Consider the following 26,566-nt stretch of genomic DNA (forward strand, 5'->3'; position numbering starts at 1 on the left):
AGCCGAGCTATGGCTGTGCCACTGAGAAGCAGAAACGGAGCAGAAGCAACGCCCATAGAGCCCAGCAAAGTCAATGAGTAGATACTGAGCAGAAGAGTCGCTACAAGGATGTTGAAGCTACTGAGGAGACGGAAAGTGCCTAAAGTAGGTAGAAAAGCAATCGATCTGAAGACAAAAGCCGCCATGGCAGCAGTGGGAGACCCTCTTGGTTCGTGATATTGGGATGTGATATAACTGAAAGGTGCCGCCTTAGCAGAGGAGGGTAGGTGGGGACCATCGCCAGGGACGAATGGTGGTGTGGAAGCAGTCCTGAATCAGGGAGGAGAGTGTTTTGCAAGTTGGGTTGGTGGGAGCAGAATGTTCTCTCCTTGGAATGACTGGGAAGAGCATGCTGCGCTGTGCAGAAATCCAAGATTCTGTTTATGTTGGAAGTAGAAGGAGCAATTGAGAGTGGAGGGTAGTTAATTCCTATTAAGTCATGCATTTTAAACATTCCAGTACATAACAGTGGTTAGGGGCCCCACTGTGTCTGGAGATGGAGAAATAGAGCTGGATTAGGATAAACTTGTTGAAGGCTGATTTTTTTTTTTTTTTTTTTTTGGGTACTGGGATTGAACTCGGACATTCTATCTCTGAGCTGATGGTTGCACTGAACCTGGAATTCTTTTTTCTCAGCCTCCCATGTACTGGGATTTCAAGCCTGTGCCACCATGCCTGGCTTGAAGGCTGATATTTTAGTTCATTGACAAGAACAGCAATTGTTAATGACAAGGACAAAGGGGATATGATCATGAAATTTAGAAGCATATGCTAATTGAAGCTAGGAGGCAGTAGGTAAAAGTTTTACTAGTGAACTATATAATAAATTAAGCTACTCCAGGTTTCTAATTAAAACTTTAGTGTGTCCAACTGGAATGTTCACCAGCACTGGCTTGACTAATTGGAATGGCGATTGGAACCAATTACAATATTATCTTTATCAGCTGGAACATTGGAATGACCAGGTACAATCTTGTAGTTAAAACAGTTAGAGGGATTTGGGCAGATTTTTACTAGCAGAGTAGACTTTTTAACTTTCAAGAGAGATATATTCTGAGGCATTTTAAAATCCATCAAAGCAGTATCTCGAATACTAATAAGTAGAAAAACTGCATGAATATCATCTTAAGATACTCCAGTCAAAAAGGTCTGTGCTATTAACACGATTCCCTTGGAATTAACTTCTTGTAGGTATTTAAAAGCATGAATGGCCAGGCGTGGTGGCACATGCTGTAATCCCAGTATTTGGGAAGCTGAGACAGTAGGATCACAGGTTCAAGGCCAGCCGAAGCAACTTAGTGAGGCCCTTAGCATCTTAATTAGACGTTAGTTTATTTAAAAAAAAAAAAAAAGGCTGGGGGTATAGTTCAGAAGTAGAATGTCTCAGGTGTCAAGCCCCACTACCACAAAAATAATTAATTAAAGGCATAAATGAATGGAGTCTTATAAAGGATATTTTTTCTTTAGATCTCAGTAGTCTAGAGTAATTGCTCTTATAGACTTTGATTGGTGCGGTTGTTTTTTTCCCCTTTGCATCAGCACCTATGAAACTCATATATACATGGTAGTACATCCCTAGCTGTTCACAGTAATATGTGATGTGAGCTTTCTACTAACTCCAATTCCAACTTCTTATCTGCTTTAATTGTGATTTACTTTTGTGTGTGTGGGGGGAGGGTCTGGGGATAGAACCAAGAGGCATTTGACCTCCAAGCTACACCCCCTGCCCAATTTTTTATTCTTTATTTTGAAACAGGGTCTCACTGAGTTGCAGTGGGCCTCACTAAGTAGCTGAGGCTGTCCGCAAACCGCGATCCTCTGGTCTCAGCCTCCCGAATGCTGGGATTACAAGCATGCTCCACCACGCCAGGCTAATTGTGATTTACTTTAAACTGGAAACATTTATTTTTCAATCTGCCTTAAATTAGTTTTGGAAGAGGGAAGATTGATAAAAAGTATAGAGAGATACAAAATGAGGTGGTAGAGAGAGGTGGGGAGGTAGGGAAAGGGGAAGGGTTGGAAGAGAATAGGTGGTGGGGGGCAGGATTGTATCTTAGAAACTCAAATACTCAAGACCAAAAAAACCGCATCATTTCTGTGTGTCCTCACACCCAGGGAAGAACTGCTTGAGGCCCTTTATGTCCTGCCTAGGCTCTGGTAGATAGTGTTTGCTCAGTGAAATCTTGTCTGAGGGGACATTTACCAGGCTTGGTGAGTAGTTGTTATATTTATATATATTGTTTCCCTGAAAAAATCTTGGTCTTTTTCTCTTGTTGGGAAACAGTGTGAAACATTAGACAGAAATGAGTTGTGTCCAACAGATCTTGGTTTGTAAACAAATGCTGCTGCTGCTGATTAGCATGTGTCCTTGGCCAAAAGATTTACTTACCCTTTCTGGGCCTGCTTCCTCTCGTAGAACTGGGATGTTAATGTTTACTGACAAATCCCTGGCAGGATTTACTAAGAGGATGCATGGAAGAGCACCCAGCAGTGTCTGACGCAGAGGAGACACTCAACAAATCCTAGTTCTCCATTACACTGCACACCCTCATCTGCCCAAATCCTTGTGGCCAGGCAGTGCAGACTGGCTCTTCAGTGCTGCTGCCTCTGCCCCAAGAACCAGCTTCAAGTCTGGCTTGCCCAAGAAGAGATGGCCTCCTCCACTCAGTGCTCAGAGAGCCCATTGTGCTGAGCCTCTGGACTCTTAGATACTCATCCCCTCAGCTTAGCGAATGGGCAGTGGGTAGCCCAGCATTCCCAGGTACTGCTGGCTTTTGGCCTGGGGAACCATGTATTCTAAGTCAAACTCTCTGTCCTGTGTGTTTGAGTCACCATCAGTTCTAACTTTATAAAATCAAGCTGGGCATGTTGGTACATACTATAATCCCAGTACTTTGGAGGCTAAGGCAGGGGGATTGCAGATTTGAGTACAGCCTCAGCAACTTAGCAAGACTCATCACAACCTAGTGAGACCCTGTTCCAAAACAAAAGATAAAAATAAAAAAGGCTGAGGGTATAGCTCATAGGTATAATGCCCCTGGGTTCAATCCCCAGTATTAAAATAAATAAAGCTATAAATCAGAGCTGTTGTGTCAGAACCTTGAAATTGCTATTCTTGTACCAGAGTTTGTTGCCTAAGATGATACAAAATGTTGAGACCATAGCAGAATTTTGTATCTTTTCCATTTAATTCTTTAGTCTGCTCTTCTCCTGGTTGTACATTCTCCTCATAGGACCTGTGTATTCAAAGTCTACCATGTGCCAGAATCTTGGCCCTCATAGGGCATTACCATTTGCCAGTGGAAAAAAACAAAAAACAAAAACTGCCCTACACTTTGGTAAATGCTTCTGGGTTTTGAGGTCCTTTGTAATTTCTAGTTTTCCTTGGTTTGTGCCTTGCCTATGTCCTCTAATTTTCCCCTTGTTTATATTTAATAAGTGTATCTATTTCTAACTGGTTTGGCATCAAGAATCTGAGGTATCTGGTTATATTCAGCTAATGTAATGATAGCAGAATTGATAATGGTCTTTTTTCACAACCAGGAAAGAACAACCCTTTTATTTGCATCTCACAGTGGCCAAATTGTATTTTGGTACTGCTCAGGAAAGATCGATCTCACATAATAAAACTCCTATATAATCATGCAATAAATGTGCATTAAACATTTAATGTCATATGGTTTATTGTAATGAGGCCTCACATTGGGATGTATGAAGACTGGGCTGATCACTGATCATGCCCAAGATGTGATCTAGCAATCTTGGTTTTGAAAAATAGAAGTTTTTATTTGTTCCAGTAGAGAGGTCCTACTGCTTTGTCTTAAAAATAGAGATTGAAGTAGGGCATGGTGGCTCACACTTGTAATCCCAGCACTTGGGAGGCTGAGTCAGGAGGTTTGCACAGGTTCGAAGCCAGCCTCAGCTACTTAGTGAGGCTCTCAGCAACTTAGTGAGACCCTGTTTCCAAATAAAGTATAAAATAGGTTTGAGAGTATAGCCCGGAGGTAGAAAATCCTCTGGTTTTCACCCCAGTAACACACAAACACACATACACACACACACACACACACACACACACACACACACACACACATAGAGATTGAGTCTGGCATGGTGGTGCATACCTATAATTCAAACTACTCAGGAGGCTGAGGTGGGAGGATTACAGTTTAGGCCAGCCTGGGCAGCTTATCAAGCCCCTGTTTCAGAAATAAAATAAGAATAAAATGTAAAAAATTAAGGGACTGGGACTATAGCTCAGTGGTAGAGCACTTAATTTCATAATGAGGCCCTGTGTTTAATCTGTAGTAACAGCACACACGTACAGAGAGAGAGAGAGAGAGAGAGAGAGAGAGAGAGAGAGAGAGAGAGAGAAGTTGTTTCTTGTTGTTTCTTGCAGAGTACCCATTAATTTTTTTCTCCTTTTGGAAGATTATTTCTAGGGGGAAACAGGTCTTTTTGATACATGGAATTCACATTGTCTTTGTTTGTTTGTTTTGGTGGTACTGGGGTTCCTGGAAACTCTTTTACCTCCGGGTTACATTCCCAGACCTATTTTTAGGTTTTTTTTTTTTTTTAAACAGGGTCTCTTTAGCCAGCACGCTGGCTTCGAACCTGTGGGATCCTCCCGTCTCCGCCTCCCAAGCGCGGGGATTACAAACGTGTGCCACCACGCCCAGCAACACATTGTCTTTGAAAGCACAGTGGGTGATATGAGGGGCTGTGCTGTCCTCAAGTAATCCACTGTCAGTCCAGGCCCAACCCTAGCAGATCAGCAGTCTTAACCATGTGTTATGCAATATGCAACTTAGATATTATCTTATGTGTTACAGATGGAGCTAGAGCTGTTCTTGTTGCCATGGTGGTTTAAGATTTTGAGATCTGTTTTTGCTTTCAGGAGCTGCTAAGTCGCACATCTCTTGAGACCCAGAAGCTCGATCTGATGACGGAAGTGTCTGAGCTGAGGCTCAAGCTGGTTGGTATGGAGAAGGAGCAAAGAGAGCAAGAGGAAAAGCAGAGGAAGGCAGAGGTGGGTATGGTCCAACAAGTCCAGGAGGGCAGCCTGGGCGGTCCTCAGCTCACCTGCGTGGGGGACTAGCCCAAGATGGATTCAGGCCATCTGGCCAAACCCAATCCTGGCAGCCACTGGGAGTCAGAAATATCTGTGCACTAGAGACACAATAATCTGTTAATATCAAGTTATCAGGTTTTGCTATGGCTGCAAATTTCAGCAATGCCGAAACCACCCAGTTTTGGCTTTGAGGCTTTATCCTCCCTCAAGCTGCTGACAAGGATGGAAAGGGGAGAAGGATCAGACAAAACGTGGAGGGCACCAAGTATCTCCTATGAGAGCCACGACAGTGTCAGTGTGCTGGGATGAAGTCTGCTTCCCATCAGGTCACTGCCACTGCATCCAGGGAATCTGGAGAGGTTTTTTGACATGCATTTCACTGATGCAGATGGAATCCTCAGACTATGTGTTTCTTTTCTTCTGATGGTATATGGGTGTGTATATGCAAAAGGCTTTGCTAAGAAGATGTTTTCTTGTTTTTATTTTGCTTTGCAGGCTCCATATACCATTGGCTAGAGCATTCCAGACCCCCTTTTGATTAAATGTTGAGAGAATTTTAGGCATAGACTTTCATTATTTGAGAAAAGGCAGCTTGTTCTAACCTTAGATAATCCCCTTCTAATTGCCTCTACCTTCAAGTCTTTATGTTCATGCTAGACATTGTGAGATACCAAAGAAGTCAGGCTCTAGTTTTAGAAAACATTTAACACAGTTATTAACTTATCTGATCAGTAGCTATATGAACTTTGACAAGTTAGTTATTTCTCTAAACTTCAGTTTCTTTATTTTATAAAATGGATAATCAGTTTAAAAAGACCACATAAAATCACAAAAGGTAAGCACCTATCATAGTATTTGGCATTTTGTAAGTGTAGGAGTTATCTTCATTTCCCTAAGCATTTAGAAAAATCTAAAGATAGATTTTGTTCTTTTCTGATACATGCCAACATTACTTGCATGGACAACTGCATATATCTGTTTCTGGGTAAATACTGGTGATACTTCTAACACATGAAGCATATTTCTTGCATTGTTTTTGAGAATCTGTTTCTTAGTAAGAAGTATAGTTGCTAAAGAAAGATATCTCCAGGAAGCTGAAGACAGTAGATCCTGGTGTTGAGCATGCAGGCTACTACTGAATTATATTTCCAGCTTGGATCCATGCTCAGCTACTCAATAACTTTATGATCTTGGCCAAGTAATTTGACCTCCCCAATCTCTGTTTCTTCTCCTGTAAGATGGTGATAATAATACTTGCTGCTTCTTTGGCATGTTCTGTTTTACATACATGTGGTCCTTAGCTTAGTGTGGACGGATAGTAACATTGATCTCTTACTGATAGTGTTATAAGCATGTTGGAAATGGAAACGTAGATTTGGATACATTATTTACGTGCTGTAAAGATCTCACAGATTAAATCTGATCTGTGTGCAGTATCAATTGAATGGACTCCCTTTCTTAAGTGTTCATAGAGAAGCAATTGGCATTTATCCTGGTTTAGTCATTTTACCAGTGCTTCAAGATGTGTGGTTACATATGAATATATCTTAGGGCATGGAGACAGAATTTAGTAAGCTCTAGATGAAGGTTTAAAGTGGTAGAAACTCAATTCAAATGATATGTTCAGTCATAGAGCTTAGAATTTCCAAGGTTTAAAAAATTCAATATGACTAGATCCAGAAAATCTCACAGTTACTAGAAACAGTTTTTGTTTTTATTTTTATTTTTTTTCGGTACTGGGGATGGAACCCAGAGATATTCTACATCCAACCTATACTCCCAGCCTTATTTTTTAATTTTTATTTTGAAACAAGGTCTCACTGATTTGCAAAGGGCCTCACTAAGTATCTGAGGCTGTCTGTGAACCTCAATCCTCCTGTCTCAGCCTCCCAAATGCTGGGATTACAAATGTACACCACCATGCCAGGCTTAGAAACAGGTATTTCTATATCACTTCATTCTATTTTATAGGCTTATTTTCAGAAAGGCAGTCTGCATTGGAAAGGCTGTCCCCACCTCGTGACAGCAAGGGCATCAGCAGCTCTAGACTGAGCCTGCTGGGCTGACAGCCCCGCAGACATTCTATGGCTCAAACATTCCAGCAAAAGCCCCAGGGTTGTATCTCATTGGGCCAGTGTGGGTCAGGTGTGTGGCTGTGCATGCTAGGGATCACCTGCATGGTGTGTGTGAATGTGAGCATGTGTCTGTTTGTGAGAAGATACAGTTAATATAGAGCCCAGGCAACTCAGTGCCTCTGTAGGAAGTGGGAAAGGAAAGGGAGCTCTTATTTCTGGGATATGGGTCATGGAGGCAATCATTTTACTCTTTGATTTTTTTCTATTTTTCCTGAAGCTTTCCTTTTTTGGTGTGTGGTGCTAGGGATTGATCTCTGGATTCTACCTCCAAGCTACACTCCCAGTCCTATTTTTTTAATTTTTAATTTTGAAACAGAGTCTCACTAAGTTGCAGAGGGCCTCACTAAGTAAGTAGCTGAGGCTGGCCATGAACCTGTGATCCTCCTGTCTCAGCCTCCCAAGTACTAAGATCAGTAGTGTGCAGCAGCACCATGCCTGGCTTGAAGCACTGTTTTTAAAGGTAAGCTTTTCGTTGATTTTGTTTTCCATCAGACTGGAATGTTGCACAAGGCAACATAGACTTCTGGCCTCTGTCCTACCAAATCACAGCCTTCCCAGTTGCTAGTACAAATATTAGGTTTCCATGTGGAAGAATTTTGTAGGCTGCTCAGACCTGTGATAATCAGTGAGCAGCCACATGACCTGAAACGAATTCCTCATTCTTGTAATTGAATATACTCTTTGCTTGTATGCCCAAGACCTTGGCCTCTTTCCCCAACCATCTGGAGCACCAAGGGCTTAAAACTATGAGTGCCACTAAAACCACACTGTTTCATGTGATGAAGATGTTTATCTTGTGTGAGACATTTTGCTAGCTTAGGCTACCAGTGGTTGTAATTGTGTGAATAAAGGGAATGCTGCTTCTCTTCCTATATGGCTATTGTTTTTTTCCAGTGAATGTATTTAGCCTAAGAGCTGATGCTTGTGGTTTGGAAAAAACAGGATTCCTTTCTGCCTGCCTTCCTTCTTTCATTTTTCTTTTTCTCTCTCTTTTCTCCTTCCTTCCTTCCTTCCTTCCTTCCTTCCTTCCTTCCTTCCTTCCTTCCTTCCTTCCTTCTTTCCTTTCTTTCTTTCCTTCTTTCCTTTCCCAAAACTGAAATAAACTTTGTTAGTATAGCTCAGGTTTTATCCCTAAATTCCATAATGAGAGCACTGCTATTGGTTCTTTGTTCTCTGGTTTTGATCAGACTGTAAGCCAGTATCCTTCTGCCTGCCATGAACTGTAGGAATTATTACTGGTGGCTGTTTGGTACCCGAGGACTTGGCCGTGCAGGTTTCTTGATGACTGGCCTTGCTCCTAAGTTGGTTGGTAGTGGCCTGTGTGAGATACTGGTGGAACTGCCATTCCTATTTACTTTTCCTTTTCTCATTAGCCTTCTGCAATGTTTTCGGGTCATTTTTGAGTATCTCAGATTGAATCAGTTAGATTTAATCCTGAAAAGCATGACTTCAGAAGAGAGCTTGGCATGGAAATTAAATACCAGAATTAGGATGATGGAACAGGAAAAATCCAGAGGCAAAGGAAACCTCCATGGGTCAGCCCAGGTCAAAGGCATTTCAGAAACATGTTGACCAGAAAGGGGTTGGAGAAGGGGCGTGGGGCCTGCAGCTGGGTCCCACTGTGGGACCCTATGGGTTCTGAGTACTGTTGCCAGAGCAGCCTATTAAGAGGGGAGCAGGGGTCCAGGGCTGCTAACAAGTTGACTTGTCTTAGTTGATCAGGAATTTACATGAGCAGGAAGAAAACAGGATTTCCAAACAGAACATAGAAACAACACAGGTGGTGCTGCCAGTGCTTTTTTCTTCCTGTTCTCAGGGCCTCAGAAGGGAGGGATTCTGATTTCTGAACTGGAGCAACCAGAATGATAGACTTGAACTACAGAGCAGGGGACATTGTGTTTTCTCAGACATGGGCTGGCCCGATGAGGAGAGTGTTATTATTCTTGCTTTTGTTTTATTACTTTACTTCTTAACATTAGTATATGAATTACTCTCCCATAATTAAAAAATAGAGTTCAAAAGAATATATAACAAAAGGTCCCCTTCTATGCCTGTCCACTGGCCAGCAGTCAGGAACTAATGCTATCAGTTTGTTTTGTATTCTTCCAGATTTATTTTATGCAAAACAAATTCATGTGGAAACACACACACACACACACACACACACACACACACACACACTTTCTTTCCCTTATTTTTATACAAATGCACACTATTTTAGACTTTCCCTTTTAAAATGTAGCATTCTTGTGGTTCTTTTCATAGCAAGTACAGTAAACAACAGCAAAAAAACCCTCCCTCATATCTATTTGTTTCTGCATGTCTTCCACTGTCTGACTGTTACCTAATGTTTTTAACTAATTCTTTTTGGTGAACATTTAATTGTTTCCAAGTTGTTGCTGTTACACATAATTCTGCAGTGAATAATACTGTACTGTGTGTGATGCTCTTGAAATGGATTAGATGGGTCAAGAGTATCTATACTTGAAATTCTGGTAACTTGGACACTTGGTATTGAGAGGGAGGGAAATGGGGAGGTGGTAGGGAGGGCACCAAGTACTGTGTGACTGTAAGCCATTGTCAGCATGATCTACATTATGATGTGAGACTATAATGCACCAATAACATATATATATATATATATATATATCTTACATGTGTGTGTATATATATAGCTTACATGTGTGTATATATATATATAGCTTACATGTGTGTGTATATATATATAGCTTACATGTGTATATATATATATATAGCTTACATGTGTGTATATATATATATATATAGCTTACATGTGTGTGTGTATATATATATAGCTTACATGTGTATATATATATAGCTTACATGTGTGTGTATATATATATATAGCTTACATGTGTGTGTATATATATATATAGCTTACATGTGTATATATATATATATATCTTACATGTGTGTGTATATATATATATATATCTTACATGTGTGTGTGTGTGTGTATATATATACACACACATAAATAAAAATGGACATCTGTAGAGTATAGAGGCTATATTCCTCACCAGCAATGTAATACCAGGATGGTATTAAAACTGATCATGAAGGAAGAGGTAGAGAAAAAACTAAGGATAATTGTAAACAAGTTTAACAAGTACAAAGGGGCGGGAAAGACTCTAGAAGGTGCCCGGTAGTTTCACATAGAAACAAACCTTAAAAAAAGAACTTTGATGGTCGGCAAGACAAGATTCATAAGCAAAGTAAGCTGAGATTACAATATAGAACCGTAATTACAATCTTATAAATGTCATCTGGACTGGTAGGGAGATGGGCCAGCCCTGAAGACAATAAATTAGAAAGCTAAATTGAAACGCCACACCTAAGGATAGACACACCGGGAAACAACAGCATGTGGGTAGGGTGCACCACATTGTCACACTGAGCAGAGGGAGGAAACTAGATACCGTCCTAATACACGCCCCAAACTGATTGACACAGACCAGGGATGGTAATGAGGGAGGGGAGCAGCAGCTACTTAGATAACTCCTACAAATCTCCAGTTGAACACTGGAGTATTTGAAAGTTTGTTTTTCTCACTTGCTTACAGTCGGCTTAGAGGTTAGAAAACAAAACTGGGAGAACTGCCATTCTGGCTCCAATATTGAAGCAAAGGGAGAAAATTTATGAAGTAAAAGTGGTAGGTGTGTTGAGAATAAGTGGTCATTGTTATTTTAAAATTCCTGAAATTGAGCAAGGGGAAAGCTAGGCCTAGACAGATGTGTACTTTCAAAGTTTAGAAATAAAGAGGCCGGAGAATTCTAGAAAAGAAGATGACTCAATAATATTGAATTGTTGAAAATAATATAGTTCTGGCCATGCCATCTCACAAATAATACCAATAAAAAAGGGCTTCGCATTACCTTGAGAGAAACTAGGTTTCAAAGGGGCCTGTACAAAAGACAGAAAGGACATTTTCTGAACAAATAGAAGTGCAGCTGTATGACAATTACCTGGAAGGTGAAATCCCAAACAAAGGGCCATGCTGCAGACAATAGGAAGCCTTAAAAGAAAAAAGGTATGTCCTTAATAAGATCAAAGGAAGAATGGAATTGATTTTTTCAATGCTTCTGACAGGTGCAATGAACTTAGGACAGCAATCCTGAAGCTGCTTGCTGCAAGTGACTTTTAAAGCATCAGGAAAAGCAAATGAGTTGCTGGAAAACTGGAAATGCACACTTCTCTATTTGATTTTCAAAATAGCAAAAAGTCAGATGGCTTCTTTGGTCTATTGAGTTTAGAGTCAACTCTCCAATGGTTTATGAGAAGCTAGAAGACAAAGCAGGGACCTGTGTCCTCTAACAGTGAGTCACATCAGACTGACCTCACTGATTTGGCTGTGAATGTGTCTTACAGTGTTGGACCAGATAGATCTTGCTTCAGTGAGGCTTTGCAAAGACACTATTCAGGACAGTGTATGGACACGATGGAGGGATATAAAATAGACCTTTTGGCATCAGAATGAGTTTAGCATTGGGAACATATTTTTATGTCTAAGTGTGGTGTGTGCCATCTCGGTCACATGTACAAGGGTGTTGGCATGTCTGGGTGTGTGGATGGGGATTTGGCATGTCTAGCGTGGAGGAGCTGTGTCTCTGTGTGTGTCCCTATTGTCAGCCTGTCTCTGCTGTTACTTCTGCTTGATGAAGGGATCTTCTGGAATCTGCCTCAGATGTTGGCATGCAAAGATGGCCATCTGGTATGGCACAAAGGAACTAACTGTCAGGGGTTTGTTCAAACTATAAGACAGACCTACGGATGGAACAGGCTTCAAGAAAAATGCCTTGTCTTTTGGCATTTGGGAAGAGAGTGGCTGGCTGTGGACAGTGGCATCTGGGGCCACTGGCTACTCACCCTCTACTCATTCCTATCTTCTCTGCTGCATCTGTGAACTGACTGACCTTGAGCTTTTTCTCCTTTCTTTTTCCTCCTGCAGTCAGTTCTGAATATGATCAGTGAGCTGCAGGAGCAGATGTGTAGGCTGCAGCTGGACATCCACAAGCAGATTCAAGAGCGCCTGTTGCTCAGTAGGGACCACCCTGAGGAGGTGGCGGACTGTGGCTATGTGGCTGAGCCCCAGCCCTGCAGCCAGGACTGTGCCCCTTGGGAGGGTTCACCTGTAGGAACCACACTTAAGTATATCAGAGCATGCATGTGTGTGGCATTTCTCTGGTGGAGGGCTGGGGTTTCTAACTGAGTGCAGTGGCTTAACATGAATATGGTGTTACCTTGCTGTGGAACTTGGACCACTCAGTCCTCTTGGGATATGGGTTGAGCATTGGGACCCTCACTGAGCCCGGTCTGAGCAGGTGAGGCCAGGCCTTGGACAATGGCAGTGCTCAGCTCCCTAAGGGCTGTGAATGAGGTGTCAGATGCTCTGAGTATTGGGGCATCCATGCAAGGCCAAGTTCATCCTCCTTGAGTATATGATTCAGATACTTATTTTTCTTCCTGTCCTGGAAGATTAAATGAAGCTTCATTTCATATGCTTTTTTTTTTTTTTTAAGAAAAGCCATAACAGCCAGGCATCGGTGGCACACACCTATAATCTCAGTACCTTGGAGGCTGAAACAGAGGATTTCAAGTTAGAGGCCAGCCTGGGCAACTAATTTGATTCTGTTTCAACATAAAAATACGAAGGGCTGGGGATGTAGCTCAGTGGTAGGGTGCCCCTGAGTTCAATACCCAGTATCCCCCACATATACCAAGAAAGGAGAGAGAGAGAGAGAGAGAGAGAGAGAGAGAGAGAGAGAGAGAGAAGAGAGAAGAGAGAAGAGAGAAGAGAGAAGAGAGAAGAGAGAAGAGAGAAGAGAGAAGAGAGAAGAGAGAAGAGAGAAGAGAGAAGAGAGAAGAGAGAAGAGAGAGAAAGGAAGGAAGATAAATCATGAAAAAGAATCCTTTCAAGCTTATGTTCAAAGAGGTTTACTCCAGTGAGAAAATAGTACACAAGTTTCCATTTGATGTGAACAATTAGGTCCTCTGAATTTCCAGGAAAAATCCTCCACTTAATCACATTAGCATGAATTCATGATCTCTGGGCCATATGCCAAAGAAGTCACAAGAGCCTGGAGAGCTTAAGCTCTGTGTCCCCAGAGTGGCTGCCCCCAGGCAGTACTAACCTGTACTCTCCCTATTAGCTGGCCTGATAGCCTCTCAGGATAAATTGAATAGCCTGGCTGAGGCACAAGCAGATGAGAAGTAGCCCTGACTGCCAGGCGTTAGACCCCTCAGGTAGGGCCAACCATGTTCCTAGAAAATGATTCTCAGTCTGCCACAAGTTGAAACAGATCACCCAGGGCTTGAAGTCCAGTGATGCCAATCATGAGCACAATGACCGTAGCTTAGGAGACTTTTTTTAAAAAAAGATATCAACATTACTCACCTCAGCCATAAGACAGTCTTAATAAATTACCCTATAGCATTTGAGGGTAAGCAACACCCCAGGAAGTTTACAGTGTAAGAGAACTAGCTATTAACAATGGCACAGAGAAAGAGTGATACAACAGGGCAGGCAGGGAACTGGGGCAGGCCAGGCTGACCTGGTCATGGGCTGACCTGGTTTATGGGCTTTGAGAAGCAGGGCGTGCATGAACAGATTTGTGTTTTAATCATATTGCCCCCTTGGTGCTGTGGGTGAGAGTGTATTGGAGAGAGGTGGGGCAGCAGAGGAGCAACTAATGAAGAGACTGCCAGGCTGCCAACACGCAGGACTCTGTTAGGGTCCTGGTGCTAGAGGGAGAGAAAAATCAGGCATTCCAGGAATTCTCTTGAAGGTAGAACTGATAAAGCTTGGAAATAAATTACACATGGAGGGGAAGAGAAAGTAAGAGATGTCAAGGATGGTTCTGGCTCAGGCAATTAGATGGATGGATAGGCCACTTAGTGAGACTGGAGTGACTGAGGTGGGGAGTTCTGCTTAGAACAGGACAGCCCTGAGATGCCTGTGCCACATCCACATGGAAGTCTTAAGTAGGAAGGTTGTGTGTGAATCTGGGAATCAGAAAGCCTATGGAAATAATAGCCTCTATGCCAACTCTTCCTTTAGGAACTAGTCAGCAGGACCCATTGTCCATTAAGGGAATCTGGGTTCCAGAAGACAGTGCTCACTGGTGTTTCTTTATTTGTGGTCATTTAAAAAGCAGGGCCCCAAAGTCAGAATATATGAGCTTGAATTCCAGCTCTACCACTTGTTAGCTGAATAAACAGGAGCAAGTAATTGAAATATCTCTTCTCCACTCAGCAATATTCAGTGGCTTTTTACTGTCCAAAGGATGGCATCAGAATTCTTTTTTTTATTCTTTTTTTATTTTTTGCAGTACTGAGGATGGAACCCAGAAGTATTTTACTTCCGAGCTACACCCCCAGCCCTATTTTTTAGTCTTTTAATTTTGAAACAGGGTCTCAATGAGTTGCAAAGGACCTCACTAAGTAGCTAAGACTGTCTACAAACCGTGATCCTCCGGTCTCTGCCTCACAAATGCTGGGATTACAAGCATGTGCCACCACACCCGGTTTATCAGAATTATTTATAATCTCATCTAAAAGCCTTTACAATTGAAATCCACCTTAACTTTCCAATTCTTTTTCTTTTCTTACCTTTTTTTTTTTTTTTTTTGGTGGTACTGTGGTTCCTGGAAACCCTTCTACCTCCCGGCTACACTCCCAAATTTTATATTTTTATTTGGAAACAGGGTCTCTTAAGTTAGTGAGGCTGGCTTTGAACCTGCACAATCCTCCTGTCTCTGCCTCCCAAGCACAGGGATTACAAGCATGCATCACCATGCCCGGCAACTTTCCAATTCTAATCTCCTACTATGTGCTAACACTCATTCTCTGCACCTACCCAACAAGTTATCTCCCTCACTGCCTCCTATCTTTACCTCTCCCTGCACATCTTCTCCCTCTTTTTATTCTTCAACCTCTTCCTCAGAACTGAAACATGATACTGGATGTTCACATTTGGAACTTAGCTTTTGTTCTCTTGGTGTTTCATTTCTATCCTGCTGGCTGTCACTTCTGTCACAACTGCGAGGATCACCACCTCTTCCTCTAGGTTTCCCCAGTTTCAGCACCGAGAGAGGCTCCCAATCAGCCTGCGCCTGCTTCCTGTTCCTTTCCCTCCATCATAAGAGCAGAAGCTGCCTCCTGTTGCCATCTCTGTTCTCCTAAGCCTTACTCACCAGGCTTTCTACATACCTATGCATGGTCACATGAGAGTATGGCCCATAGAGGTTACAGACGTCAGAGAAAGGGACAGGCAGAATAAGTTCTAAAAATAAGAGAACTATTTTCTCTTTCTTACCCCTGGAACTCCCCAACCACTGTTTTTAAGTAGCCACATAACTTCCCCAAACACAGACCATATTCAAAGATTAAAGCTGCATTGTGGAGCTTGATGTTGCTGCTGCCCCTGGCATCCTCTCTGCATGAGCTTAACCAGGTTCAGAGATCCAGGAGCCACTCTTTAACCATTAGAACCTTGTCTTTCTCCCTTGTCCCTCCAGGAGTTACTACAAGAGCTCAAGCACCTCAAAATCAAAGTGGAAGAGTTGGAAAATGAGCGAAATCAGTACGAGTGGAAGCTGAAGGCCACTAAGGTAAAAGCCAGAGTGGTGATACTCTGCAGAGGACACAAAGGTTCTGTGGGAGGGTCTGGGTTCAAACCCAGGGCTTCCAGCTGGGGATGTGGCTCAGTGGTAGGGTACTTGCCTAGCACATGTGAGGCCCTAGGTTCAATCCCCAGTATCCCAAAACAGTAATAAAACAAAACCTCAGGCTTCCATCAGCCTAAGTTTTAAAATGCAAAACAACCCCACATAACGGTGGACACACAACTGATGCCCAACTTGTGCAGCAGACAGATTAGATCCAGGAAGGCTCGACATGGAGGGCCTGGGAGCCTGGGAGCTGCTGAAGTGTCACAGAGTCTCCTTCTGGCTGCACCCGAAGGCCCCTAGCTGACTGTGAGTGAGGACTCAGACCAGTGAGCTAGTGAGTGAGTGCAGCCAGCGAGCGGTGAGCATCCATGTTATGTTGAGTGCGTCATTTTAAACTCAGCGGTCCCTTTTATGTTTTTGTTTAAAAAAAAAATAGACATCTTTAGAAATTAATGCATCCCTAAAATGACATAAACTTCGAATTATTCTTTAAATCAAATCACATTTCTGTTAAACTGGAGAGCTTGCTATGTAAAGGATACCAAGAATACATTATTTTATGAAATAAATTTCTTCTCTCCTTTTATTTCTTCCTAGTTGCAGTGCAGAGATCAAAAGTAGTGGGTTGAATTTGGCCCCAACATTAATTTTTTAGGCCTGTGTGTTGTATTTTAAAATGTCAGATTAAGCCGGGCGTGGTGGTGCACACTTGTAATCCTCGCGCTTGGGAGGCGGAGACAGGAGGATCATGCAGGTTCGAAGCCAGCCTCACTGGCTTAAGAGACCCTGTTTCCAAATTTTAAAAAAGTATAAAAATAGGTCTGGGTGTGTAACCTGGAAGTAGAAGGGTTTCCAGGAACCCCAGTACCACACACACACACAAAAAAAAAAGTCAGATTAAGCCAGGCATGGTGGTGCATGCCTATAATTCCAGTACTTGGGAAACTGAGACAAGAGGATTGCGAGTTCCAGGACAGCCTTAGTAACTTTATGAGATCCTGTTTCAAAATAAAAAATAAAAAAGGCTGGGGGTATAGCTCGGAGGTAGAATGCCCCTGAGTTTAATCTCCTGTACCATCACACACACACACACACACACACACACACACACACACACACACACACACACTAGTTGTCATAAAAGTCAAGAAATTTCACTTTATTTTTTAGTTCTAAAGAAATTTAATTTTATTTTTAGTTCTAAAGGGAATCTATTGCCTACAACAATCTATAATGCATTTTAAAATAAGAAGAAAAGTACAGAAGTTCCCATCACATAGGAGTGATTCATGTTTGAAGAGATGAAAGTGCTTCTCACTTGGATTTGATCATTATACATTGCATACATGTATCAGATTATTATCTTTCTTACCACACTATACCCTATATAGATGTGCACGTATTACGTCTTCATAAATATACCATCAGGCTTCCTTTGGGGAGGCTCTTTACCACCCTGGCAGGCTGCCCGCTGGGGCAGGTGACACAGCTCCTTCTCTCTTAAGTCCCTGCAGTGCCACCCACAGGTGTTACCAAATGTTCCCTGCAGGCATTTTAATTTTTACTTCTTATTAGAATTTCTAAATATTTTATTAGCATTTTCTTAAATTCTAGTTTTTTTTCTTTTCCTACAACTGTTAATGATAATAAAAATCAATAGCACTTTTACAGAGAATTTTCATTCCAAAAAAAATTAAAGGAATATAAAACACTTGGCCCACCCAGAAGCCCTCCAGATATTTTTCTCTTTATGAATTTCTCCTTTCAAATATATCTATATTTCTTTTTCTTCCTCTCTCAATTTTTGGTGTTGATAATTTAAAATTTTATGGTTTCCTATGTTATTAAAAGAAAACACTACATGTCATGTCTATATAATGATAATCTGTTATATATAAGTATAAATAATTTGCTTAACCATTTTGTAGATGATGCAATCGATGCACAGAAAGACTAAACCACTCTACCAAGACTTTAAAGCTAGTCAGGGCCAGCCTGGCTAATGGGATCCGACTGTCTATCGGCCTGTTGGTATCTGAGGATGGCCTTTGTATGTGCAGGGCTTCACAGTCACTGATTCCAGGAGCTTTGTTTTCATCCAGCAGCTCAAAACTTTCCACCACTGTGCTCTACTCAAGCGAGTCTCGTCTTGGTGAAACGTTTGAAGTTGCACATACCACCCTCTGTTGTAAAACCAAGTAACCCTTTTTCTTTTGAAATTACCCAAGCTCTGCCTTGGCATGTAGACCTGTGAGACGCTAAGAGTTATTTAATAACTACCAGGTGTGGACTACCTCCTGTGTGCCAGAATTTTCCAAGCCCTTTGTAGCCTTTTCCTCATTTAATTCATAACATAACCCAGTGAGGGATATTTTTTCATTCTGATTTTGCTGGTAAGGAAGAGAGGCTGAGAGCGGCCAAGGTGGGGTTCCTACCGTGGTCTGTGGTTCCCAGACTAGCGTGCTGTCTCTTGCATCGGCCTTACTCCCCACAGCGGAATCCTGCACAGTCTGTGGAGGCACCTCTGCCTTCTCCGCTTCTAAAGGTGGTTCACCTTTCAGTGCAGCAGAAGTAGAGTATGTTCCTGGGTGTAGTGAGGCACACTCCTTGCAGGGGTCCAGAGCACCCATCCCTGCCTGACTGCCAGTCTGCTTGGCTGTCTCAGACCTCTTGACACACAGTTCAGCCTCCATGACTGAGGTCATAGTGGCAGTCACGTACTTTCCCCTCCTGGTCCGGGAGAAGGATTCTGGGCCATTGTTGGCCTTCCTGTGTGGGGGACAGGTGCCACATTAAGGATAACAGGGTGTTCATAAGTTTCTTGCCTATCCTGTGATCACTGGCACATGGAGGTTGGGCTGAGTAGGGTCCATAATATGTATATAAATGACCTCACCCCAGGAAGGCCTCAGAGAGAAGAGAGCTCAGAGTGTCAAGTGCTAAGCTCTGCCTTGAGAGGCCCACACCACTGAGGGCCAGCTATGGGACCAGCAGATGAACATCAGCTCCCAAATTCCCAACAGAACACACCTTTGTGGACACACCTGTCCACAAAGACAAGAGAACTGGGCAAGAAGACATACAACAAAGGTTAGGAAATTGTCTTCCAGCCAGGCATGGTGTTGGATGCCTGTAATTCCAGTACTTGGGAGGCTGAGACAGGAGAATTGCAAGTTTGAGGCCAGCCTCAGCAACTTAGTGAGACCCTGTTTTGAAATAAAAAGTTAAACACACACACACACACACACACACACACACACACAGAGAGAGAGAGAGAGAGAGAGAGAGAGAGAGAGAGAAAGAGAAGAAGAAGAAGAAGAAGAAGAAGAAGAAGAAGAAGAAGAAGAAGAGTGGAGGAGGAGGAGGAGGAAGAGGAGGAGGAGGAAGAGGAGGAGGAGGAAGAGGAGGAAGAGGAGAAAGAGGAAAAGAAAGAGGAGGAGGAGAAAAAAGAGAAGAGAGATAGATATTATCTTCTAAGAATAGTCTGGCTGTTATAGGAACAAGAAGAATTTGGGTAGACTCCCAAGTCTAGGGTTTTCAGAAGCCACTGTCACCACCATCCATAAACTATGGGCACTTAGGCCCTGATTCGGATATGTAAAGCTGCTTCATGCCTATATATTTCAGCAAGGGGTTGGGGATAGTCATATTTGGCTGTCTGCCTGCCTCTGTGGTGGTGAAGCCTAGAGCAGAGCTCCACAGTGAACTTTGCAGTATGAAAATGCTTTCTCTCCTCATTTCTTTCTCCACTGTATGGTTACGTTGGTCTCATTTGGGGGAGGTTAAGGAAGGTTTACTCAGACACCCTGTGGTGGGCTCCTGTGACTCTGAGCCTCATGAGTGGCCTAACCATCCTATTAACTCAGAAACAGACCGCCTGGGTGGGTGGAGCCCTGCACCAGATCAGGTTGTCTAGGGTTTGCATCTTGTTCACTGGGAAGCTCTGACTCTGACACTGAATCCTGTATTATTCATGTGTCTCTCCCCAGGGACTTGTGGGAATATTGTGGGAATGTTGATATAAAAAAAAACAGCAAACAGAGGGACTGATTTTGCTGAAACTGAACATAGGACCTGTCTGGCAGAGGAGCCACCAATGGGAATGAATAGTTGTTAAAAACATTAATGTGTGCTTCTGTGGTAAAGGATAGTACGTACCATACCTTGAGGACCAGAGTGGCACATGATTAGGTTGCTGCATGAGGAGGGGTGGCCAGAGTAGAAGCCTCTGTTGGGTGTTCTGTTGCTTGAGGCTCAGTTCTAACACCTTATTTGTTTTGATACTAGAAGAATTGAGCTGATTATAAGGGAAATAATAGGATGAGGGGAGCAATAAATAGTAGTAGAATTTACTGAGCACTCAACATATACTAAGTACTGGACTAATTTTATAACCACTATATTATATCACCTCACAGAAGCCCCATAAAGTAGGTGGTATTTTTTTCCATTTTATAGATGGGCTGAGACTTAGAAAAGCCGACTTATTTATCCAAGGTCACCCAACTAGGACCTGAAGGAGTCCAGATTTGTTTGACGTCAAAGTGAAGGTGTTCTGATTGTTTAATGAGTATGGGCACACACAGACAACCACACCTCATGTTGTGTGTGAAATCTAGAACCTGCCATGCTTAGTGGAGACATGGGAACCATCCAGTGTAGCTGCCCGTGTGTGTGTGTGTGTGTGTGTGTGTGTGTGTGTGTGTGTGTGTGTGTGTATAAATGCTCTCAGTGTGTACTGTGCTACATCCTTCTGTTTTTACAAAACAGTATATACTAAGCACACCTGAATGATTGTGAGTGTGCATATTAGGGCAAGTGTACCCTTAGAAGTTAGGCAGAGGTGTTGCCTGTGCACTAAGGACAGGGGAGTGTCAAGGGAGGGAGCCCTTGGCTTAGACTTTACCCACCATTAGGGATTTGCTTTCCTGTGTGGGGTGGAAAGATGAAGCTGCATGCACTTGTTACCACAGCACATCTAAGTGCTGTGGCCTGGGTATCTTAGGAGAAGGAAGACCACATCCAAAATGAGCATATCCACCTCTGCACCAAGAACAGAGTCCTTCTATTCACACAATCCCAGCCCCTCCAGCCTCAGTGGTACCCGAGCGTCACCGAGCAGAGGAGAGAAAGAGCCTGGTGAGGTAGGAGCTGCAAGGAAAGGAGCAGGTTGATGTGAAGGGGGAGTGAGTCCATTCAGCAGAGCTCCACCCTGTGGAAGGCAGTGAGCTGCTCTAACTCCCGTCACCTCTGTCCCCAACGCCTCATGACCTAGGACGTGGTGGGCTCTGGGCTTGACCTTCATCATGGTTTGGCAGTCCTTCTAACATGGTGGGGATTCTCTGTTGCTTTTCCAGGCTGAGGTGGCCCAGCTGCAAGAGCAGGTGGCCCTGAAAGATGCAGAGATTGAGCGTCTGCACAGCCAGCTCTCCCGGAATGCAACTCTCCACAGTGACCATGCAGAGAGAGGTGACTGGATTTAACTGTGACCGAATGCAGCTGCCCTGGGCCGCTCTTATATAAGTGGGCATATGTGTATATGAATGTGTGTATAGTCATGCTAATATGCACGTACATGCAGCTACATGTGTGAGTTGCATGCCAAGTGAAGGGATGTGTGTGGGAGCCTCTGAAGTGCAGCTCTGTTGTAGAATCATGTCACGGATCCCTGCCTTATCCAGAACACTCTGATCTGATCTGAAGTTTTATCTTAGATGCACAGCCTTAATTGAAGCTCTATGCAACCTCCACTGAAACTCTTAGCAACAACGTAGCAAATGATTCTTTCATTTGATCAAAAGGCTTTGTTTCTGTACTATCACCAAAGAGAAGGCTCAGACATTTCATCTTGCCTGACACTTGTACAAGGCCCTAAGGTTACTGAAGCAAGTCAATTCTTTCTCATCCTTTAAGTCTCAGCTCTCTGATATGCCAAATCTGGGCAGAGAGCCCCTGGGGCCGTGACTTTCAGGCCAGGCAGTCTTCCCTCTCTACTTCACTCTTCCCCAGAGTCCAGGCCCTCTAGTCTCTGCCCCAGTCCTCATGGGGTACCTTCTGAGTTGTTTTTTTTTTTTTTCTTTTCTCATTTTCTGCTCAAATTGAGTCCCAGCCAATGGATCTAGGTTTACCAGTCTTTCTCTTTCTCTGGAACTTACCTTTCACTTCTACTTCCCACTCCCAGTAAACTGAGCTACAGAGCTGATGTTACCTGCCTGGACCCTTAGGTAATAGCAATCATGCTACTTTCATTCTGAAAATGAATCCCCATGACTGTTCACACAAAGTGTGTCTAACAGTTACCTTTCTTTTTGAATGTAACAAGCTTCCCAAAGGAAGTAGGATTGTGTACTCTCCCTTGTCTTGGTACTTTTCATATACAAAGATCCTCGATTTCCCTTTGCCTGGTACATGCTGTTATTCCAGCATTTGGGAGGCAGAGACTGGAGAATTGCAGTTCCCAGACAGCCTCAACTACTTAGTGAGGCCCTTTGCAACTCAGTGAGACCCTGTTTCAAAAAATAAAAAGACTAAAAAATAGAGCTGGGGTGTAGCTTGGAGGTACAATGCCCTTGGGTTCCATCCCTGATATTGCAAAAAAAAAAAAGTTTAGGAATAGGTACAGATGATTCTTTAGAAAAAATCTAGCTATGTATCAATTCCTAGACCTCTAAATATCTGGCAAATGACCTCCAGCTCCTCCAGGTATTGGCCTTTGAGCTGACTCTTTAGACCAGCTTAAGAAGAAGTCAAGTTCCTGTTTAAAGTTAGAAAACCATGGGTTTTCTACTACAGAGAAATTCTATAGATTTATGAAGAAATGATTGTTTTCCCTTAAACAATGGTTTTTAATATATTTGTTGGCACATCTAAACATTTCTTTGTGTGTGTGTATGTATGTGTGTGTGGTACTAAAGATTGAACTGAGGGCCATTCTACCTTTGGGTTATGTTCCCATACCTATTTTATTTTTATTTGGAAATAGGATCTCATTAGTTTGAGAGTCTCACTACTTGCTGAGACTGTCCTCGACCTGCAATCTTCCTGTCTCATGAGGCCTCCCAACTCCTGGGATTACAAACGTGAGCCACCACACCTAGTTTAAACACTTCTTAATTCTGACTATGCCATTTTAAATTAAGTCAACTGCCAGACTCATTTACATAATTGTTCCCCCTCCATTTATCTGTAGACTTTTCTTTTCCTTATTTTAAATTCTCCTCTGCATATAATCTTTCGAACTATGTGATTTTCTCCAAAACCAACCGGCGGCCTAGAAACATGCCTACATAGAATAAAAATGTATTTTTAGGGGATGTTGACAATGAAAGGTTTTTGGTTCCTCTGTGTCACCTTTGAGTAAATGGCATTTTTATTTTACCCATAAATGTCTACAAAGAAAAGACAAAATACTATGTTCATTAATTTAATACACCAACAAATATTTAATGAGACTAATTTCATGCCAGATACTATCCCAGGCTCTTTAAAGCAATAAAAGAGCCATGTTCACATGGCAAGTCTTCAAGTTTGAACTTGAGGAGCATCTTAGCCTATGTGAATAGCTATTTGCATGTATAAAAGTAATTCTTTCTATACCTAAATTATTTTAGATCAAGAAATTCAACGTCTGAAAATGGGAATGGAAACACTGCTTGTTGCCAATGAAGACAAGGTAAGATGGTCACTGGGCAAACCTTCCTTTCCCTCTTAATATCTCCAGCTCTGTTTGCTTCCTGCTGATCTCGGCTGTTCTGGAAAGAACCATGCCCATCAGGCCATTGACACAGGGAGGGACCGGGAGGGCATTTTTGCCCCCTAGAGACAAAACCTCAGCACCTGTTTTGTTCTTTAGTATCTGGAAACTTTACCTAAATGGAATATCCCAAAGGCAGATTAGAGCTCTCCCTATTCACATTGGTATGGGGGAAAAAACACTGTGGGTACTGCCAATATCATAGTTCCTGTTTAGGTTCCTAGCAAAAGTAAAAAATAATCCACTGGTCTCTCAGGCACACAGTCTACCTCAATTCTAAGTTGATAGAAGCATTTGGCAGCATAGGGTGTCTCAGTTTACCCCATTAATTTGTATTCTTCACATCTGATTTGTGTATGATCATAGACACATCTATCAATAAAAAGAACCTAGCTAGCATAAACATTATCTCTGAGAATCCCAACCCTGCATTTTAGAGATGAGGAAAATGACTTGAAGTGCTTAAGTAATTTTGTGGATAGTAGAGCCAGGGTTCTCAGCCAAGTGTGTGGCTTCTGAAACCCATAGACACTGAAAGATGAGATCTGATCTCTGGGAATTTCCTCTGTTGTTGTATAAGGTATCTCGAAATCCTAAGAAAGAGGTATGGATATCCGGATAAATACAACAGATTTGTTTAGTCTTTGTGTGTATGTATGTGAATGTGTATAGTTCCAGAAGGCAAAACTGAGCAGGAGACAGAATTTATCAGGAGGGCAGAGGGCAGTGAGTTTCTTGCTTCTGAAAATGCTTCATCCCCTTGAAGGGTATGCCAACTATTATTGATCTATAGTCTGTAGGTAGAGTCATGAGTGTCAACCCACTGGGACCTAGCTCTTTGGGATGGGCCTGACTCTTTCCCTTTGGGCGTTCCAGATGTCCTATGTGGGATTTCTTCTCACTGTGCACAGAACATGGCTGGGCCTCAAATGAAACTGACTGAGGTACCAGTGTTGATGCTAATCTAATACGATCTCACACTCTCGGCAGGACCGTCGGATAGAGGAGCTTACAGGGCTGTTGAATCAGTACAGAAGGACGAAGGGAATCGTGGTGGCAAATCAAGGTAAGAGCAAGGGTGAGCCCACCATTTTCCCTGAAGGAGACTTTTTATGCTGTGTTAAATCCAGTGGTAATTCTTCCAGAAGATTCTTTACCTTCATTTGGAGATCTATAAGAAAATAGAGCTATTTAGACTTGTCCTACACGGTAGAGAATTATCAGCTGTTGAGTACCAAAAAGCTTTATGAAGTGGTAGTCAGCTCAGAACGTTTAGGGACTATCCAGATTACCAAGAAAATAAACTTCAACATTATCCTTGGAAATTCCTACTCCTAAACGTTCTCATACATATCATCTCAGGATACCACATGGATGTAAACCTGGGTCAGAAAGCAACCAATATTTTCACTGGGAATTAAAGCTTGTCCATCTCAGAAAATCTAGAGAAGCCGGGCGTGGTGGCGCACGCTTGTAATCCCAGCATTTGGAAGGCTGAGACAGGAGGATCACAGTTCGCGGACAGCCTCAGCTACTACTTAGTGAAACCGAACTTTGAAACTGCAACTCAGTGAGACTGTTTCAAAATAAAGAATAAAAAATGGGGCTGGGAGTGTAGCTCAGAGGTAGAATGCCCCTGAATTCCACCCCTAGTACCACAAAAAAAAAAAAAAAAAAATTTAGAAGGCACTTAGCAGCCTTCTTTGAGTTGCCAGATACTTGAGTCACCAGAGGAGGTCATTGGACAGGGAGAGCCCTGTGTTTCATATTTTCTGCTCAGACTGATGCAGCATGCAGTCTGTATTTATCTTCTGATGTGCCAGGCTGCCTGTCCTGTCACTCAAGCCGTTGACCTGGGCTCCCATCGCAGATCCTACAAAAGCACCCATTTCACAAGAGAGCATTGCTTTGAAGGGTATTTAGAAACCTCTGGTTCTGCTTCTTCTTGAGAAGAAGCCAAGCCTCTGCTGGCATTGTGGCTGAATGGTCATTGTCCAGGGCTTTTGCCAACACCCACACATATTTGGCAGCCTTCTTTTCTCTAATCTTTTGAGATCTTGAGAAAAGTAGCTCTCAGGGCCCAATTGCCCATGGCCAAAGACATAGAAGGTTGTAGGCAGGGGAGCCTTACTTGTGTTCTAGGGGTGAGCTTTGACCTTGAAGTGACCCTCATGACAGCTCTTGCTCAGATACCCTAAAAAATCTTCCCAATCACACTTATAAGATCTAGATATATTAGTCTTTCTTAATAAAGAGGAAATGTTTTGTGGTATAAGTTTTTGAATAATTCACATAATAGTGATACACCATCACTCATTAATGCTTCCAGGGTCTTCAGACAGAACTCTCTCAATCAATGAAGAAGAACCAGAGGGGAGTTTCAGAAAGTGGAACAGTGCAAATAAAGGCCCTGAAGAATTATTTAAACAAGAGGTACTGTGTTTTCACCCATGATGTTGGGTTTTAGCATCCCTTAGAGCTTAACCTTAGCTTGAAGGAGGATCTAGTCAGGTACCTGTCCAGTGTGCATCCTAACTGGTGACTGACTAAGTCAATAGGTAGCCCATAGGACTTGAGGAGGGTGTGGAGAGGAGTGTGTGAAGGACAAGGCCTGTGTCCTGGTTGGGACATCAACATGGTGACTACTGGGTCTTTCTAGGACAGGACTTTTTCTTTCTAGGCAGGTTAGGTTCCTTGTTTATTTTTTCTTTCCTCTCTGGAATGTAAGCGTAAGGCAAAAGTGGTATTTGTTTGATTTACTACTATTTCTCCAAGGGCTACAATGATGCCCTATATCCAGTAGAATTTAACAAATATTTGTTGAATGACTGTGTCTTGCTCATGTAGAGGGATACCTACAACTTCTGAAGTGACGTAG

At 42.6% G+C, this 26,566-nt stretch overlaps 1 protein-coding gene across 1 annotated transcript in view; it reads left to right on the forward strand.

The window, feature by feature from the left end:
• PPFIBP2 (PPFIA binding protein 2) overlaps window positions 1-26,566 on the forward strand; it is a gene marked incomplete at both ends in the record, with an annotated part of 116,925 nt that overhangs the window by 61,351 nt on the left and 29,008 nt on the right. Inside the window, 6 exon segments of the mRNA XM_080694125.1 lie at window positions 4,937-5,068; window positions 15,783-15,875; window positions 21,293-21,404; window positions 23,546-23,607; window positions 24,679-24,754; window positions 26,018-26,121. Of these exon segments, the coding sequence (XP_080550251.1) occupies window positions 4,937-5,068; window positions 15,783-15,875; window positions 21,293-21,404; window positions 23,546-23,607; window positions 24,679-24,754; window positions 26,018-26,121 (579 nt within the window).

The sequence above is a fragment of the Muscardinus avellanarius genome, assembly GCF_963383645.1.
Source record: "Muscardinus avellanarius genome assembly, chromosome: 1".
NCBI classification, from domain to species: domain Eukaryota; kingdom Metazoa; phylum Chordata; class Mammalia; order Rodentia; family Gliridae; genus Muscardinus; species Muscardinus avellanarius.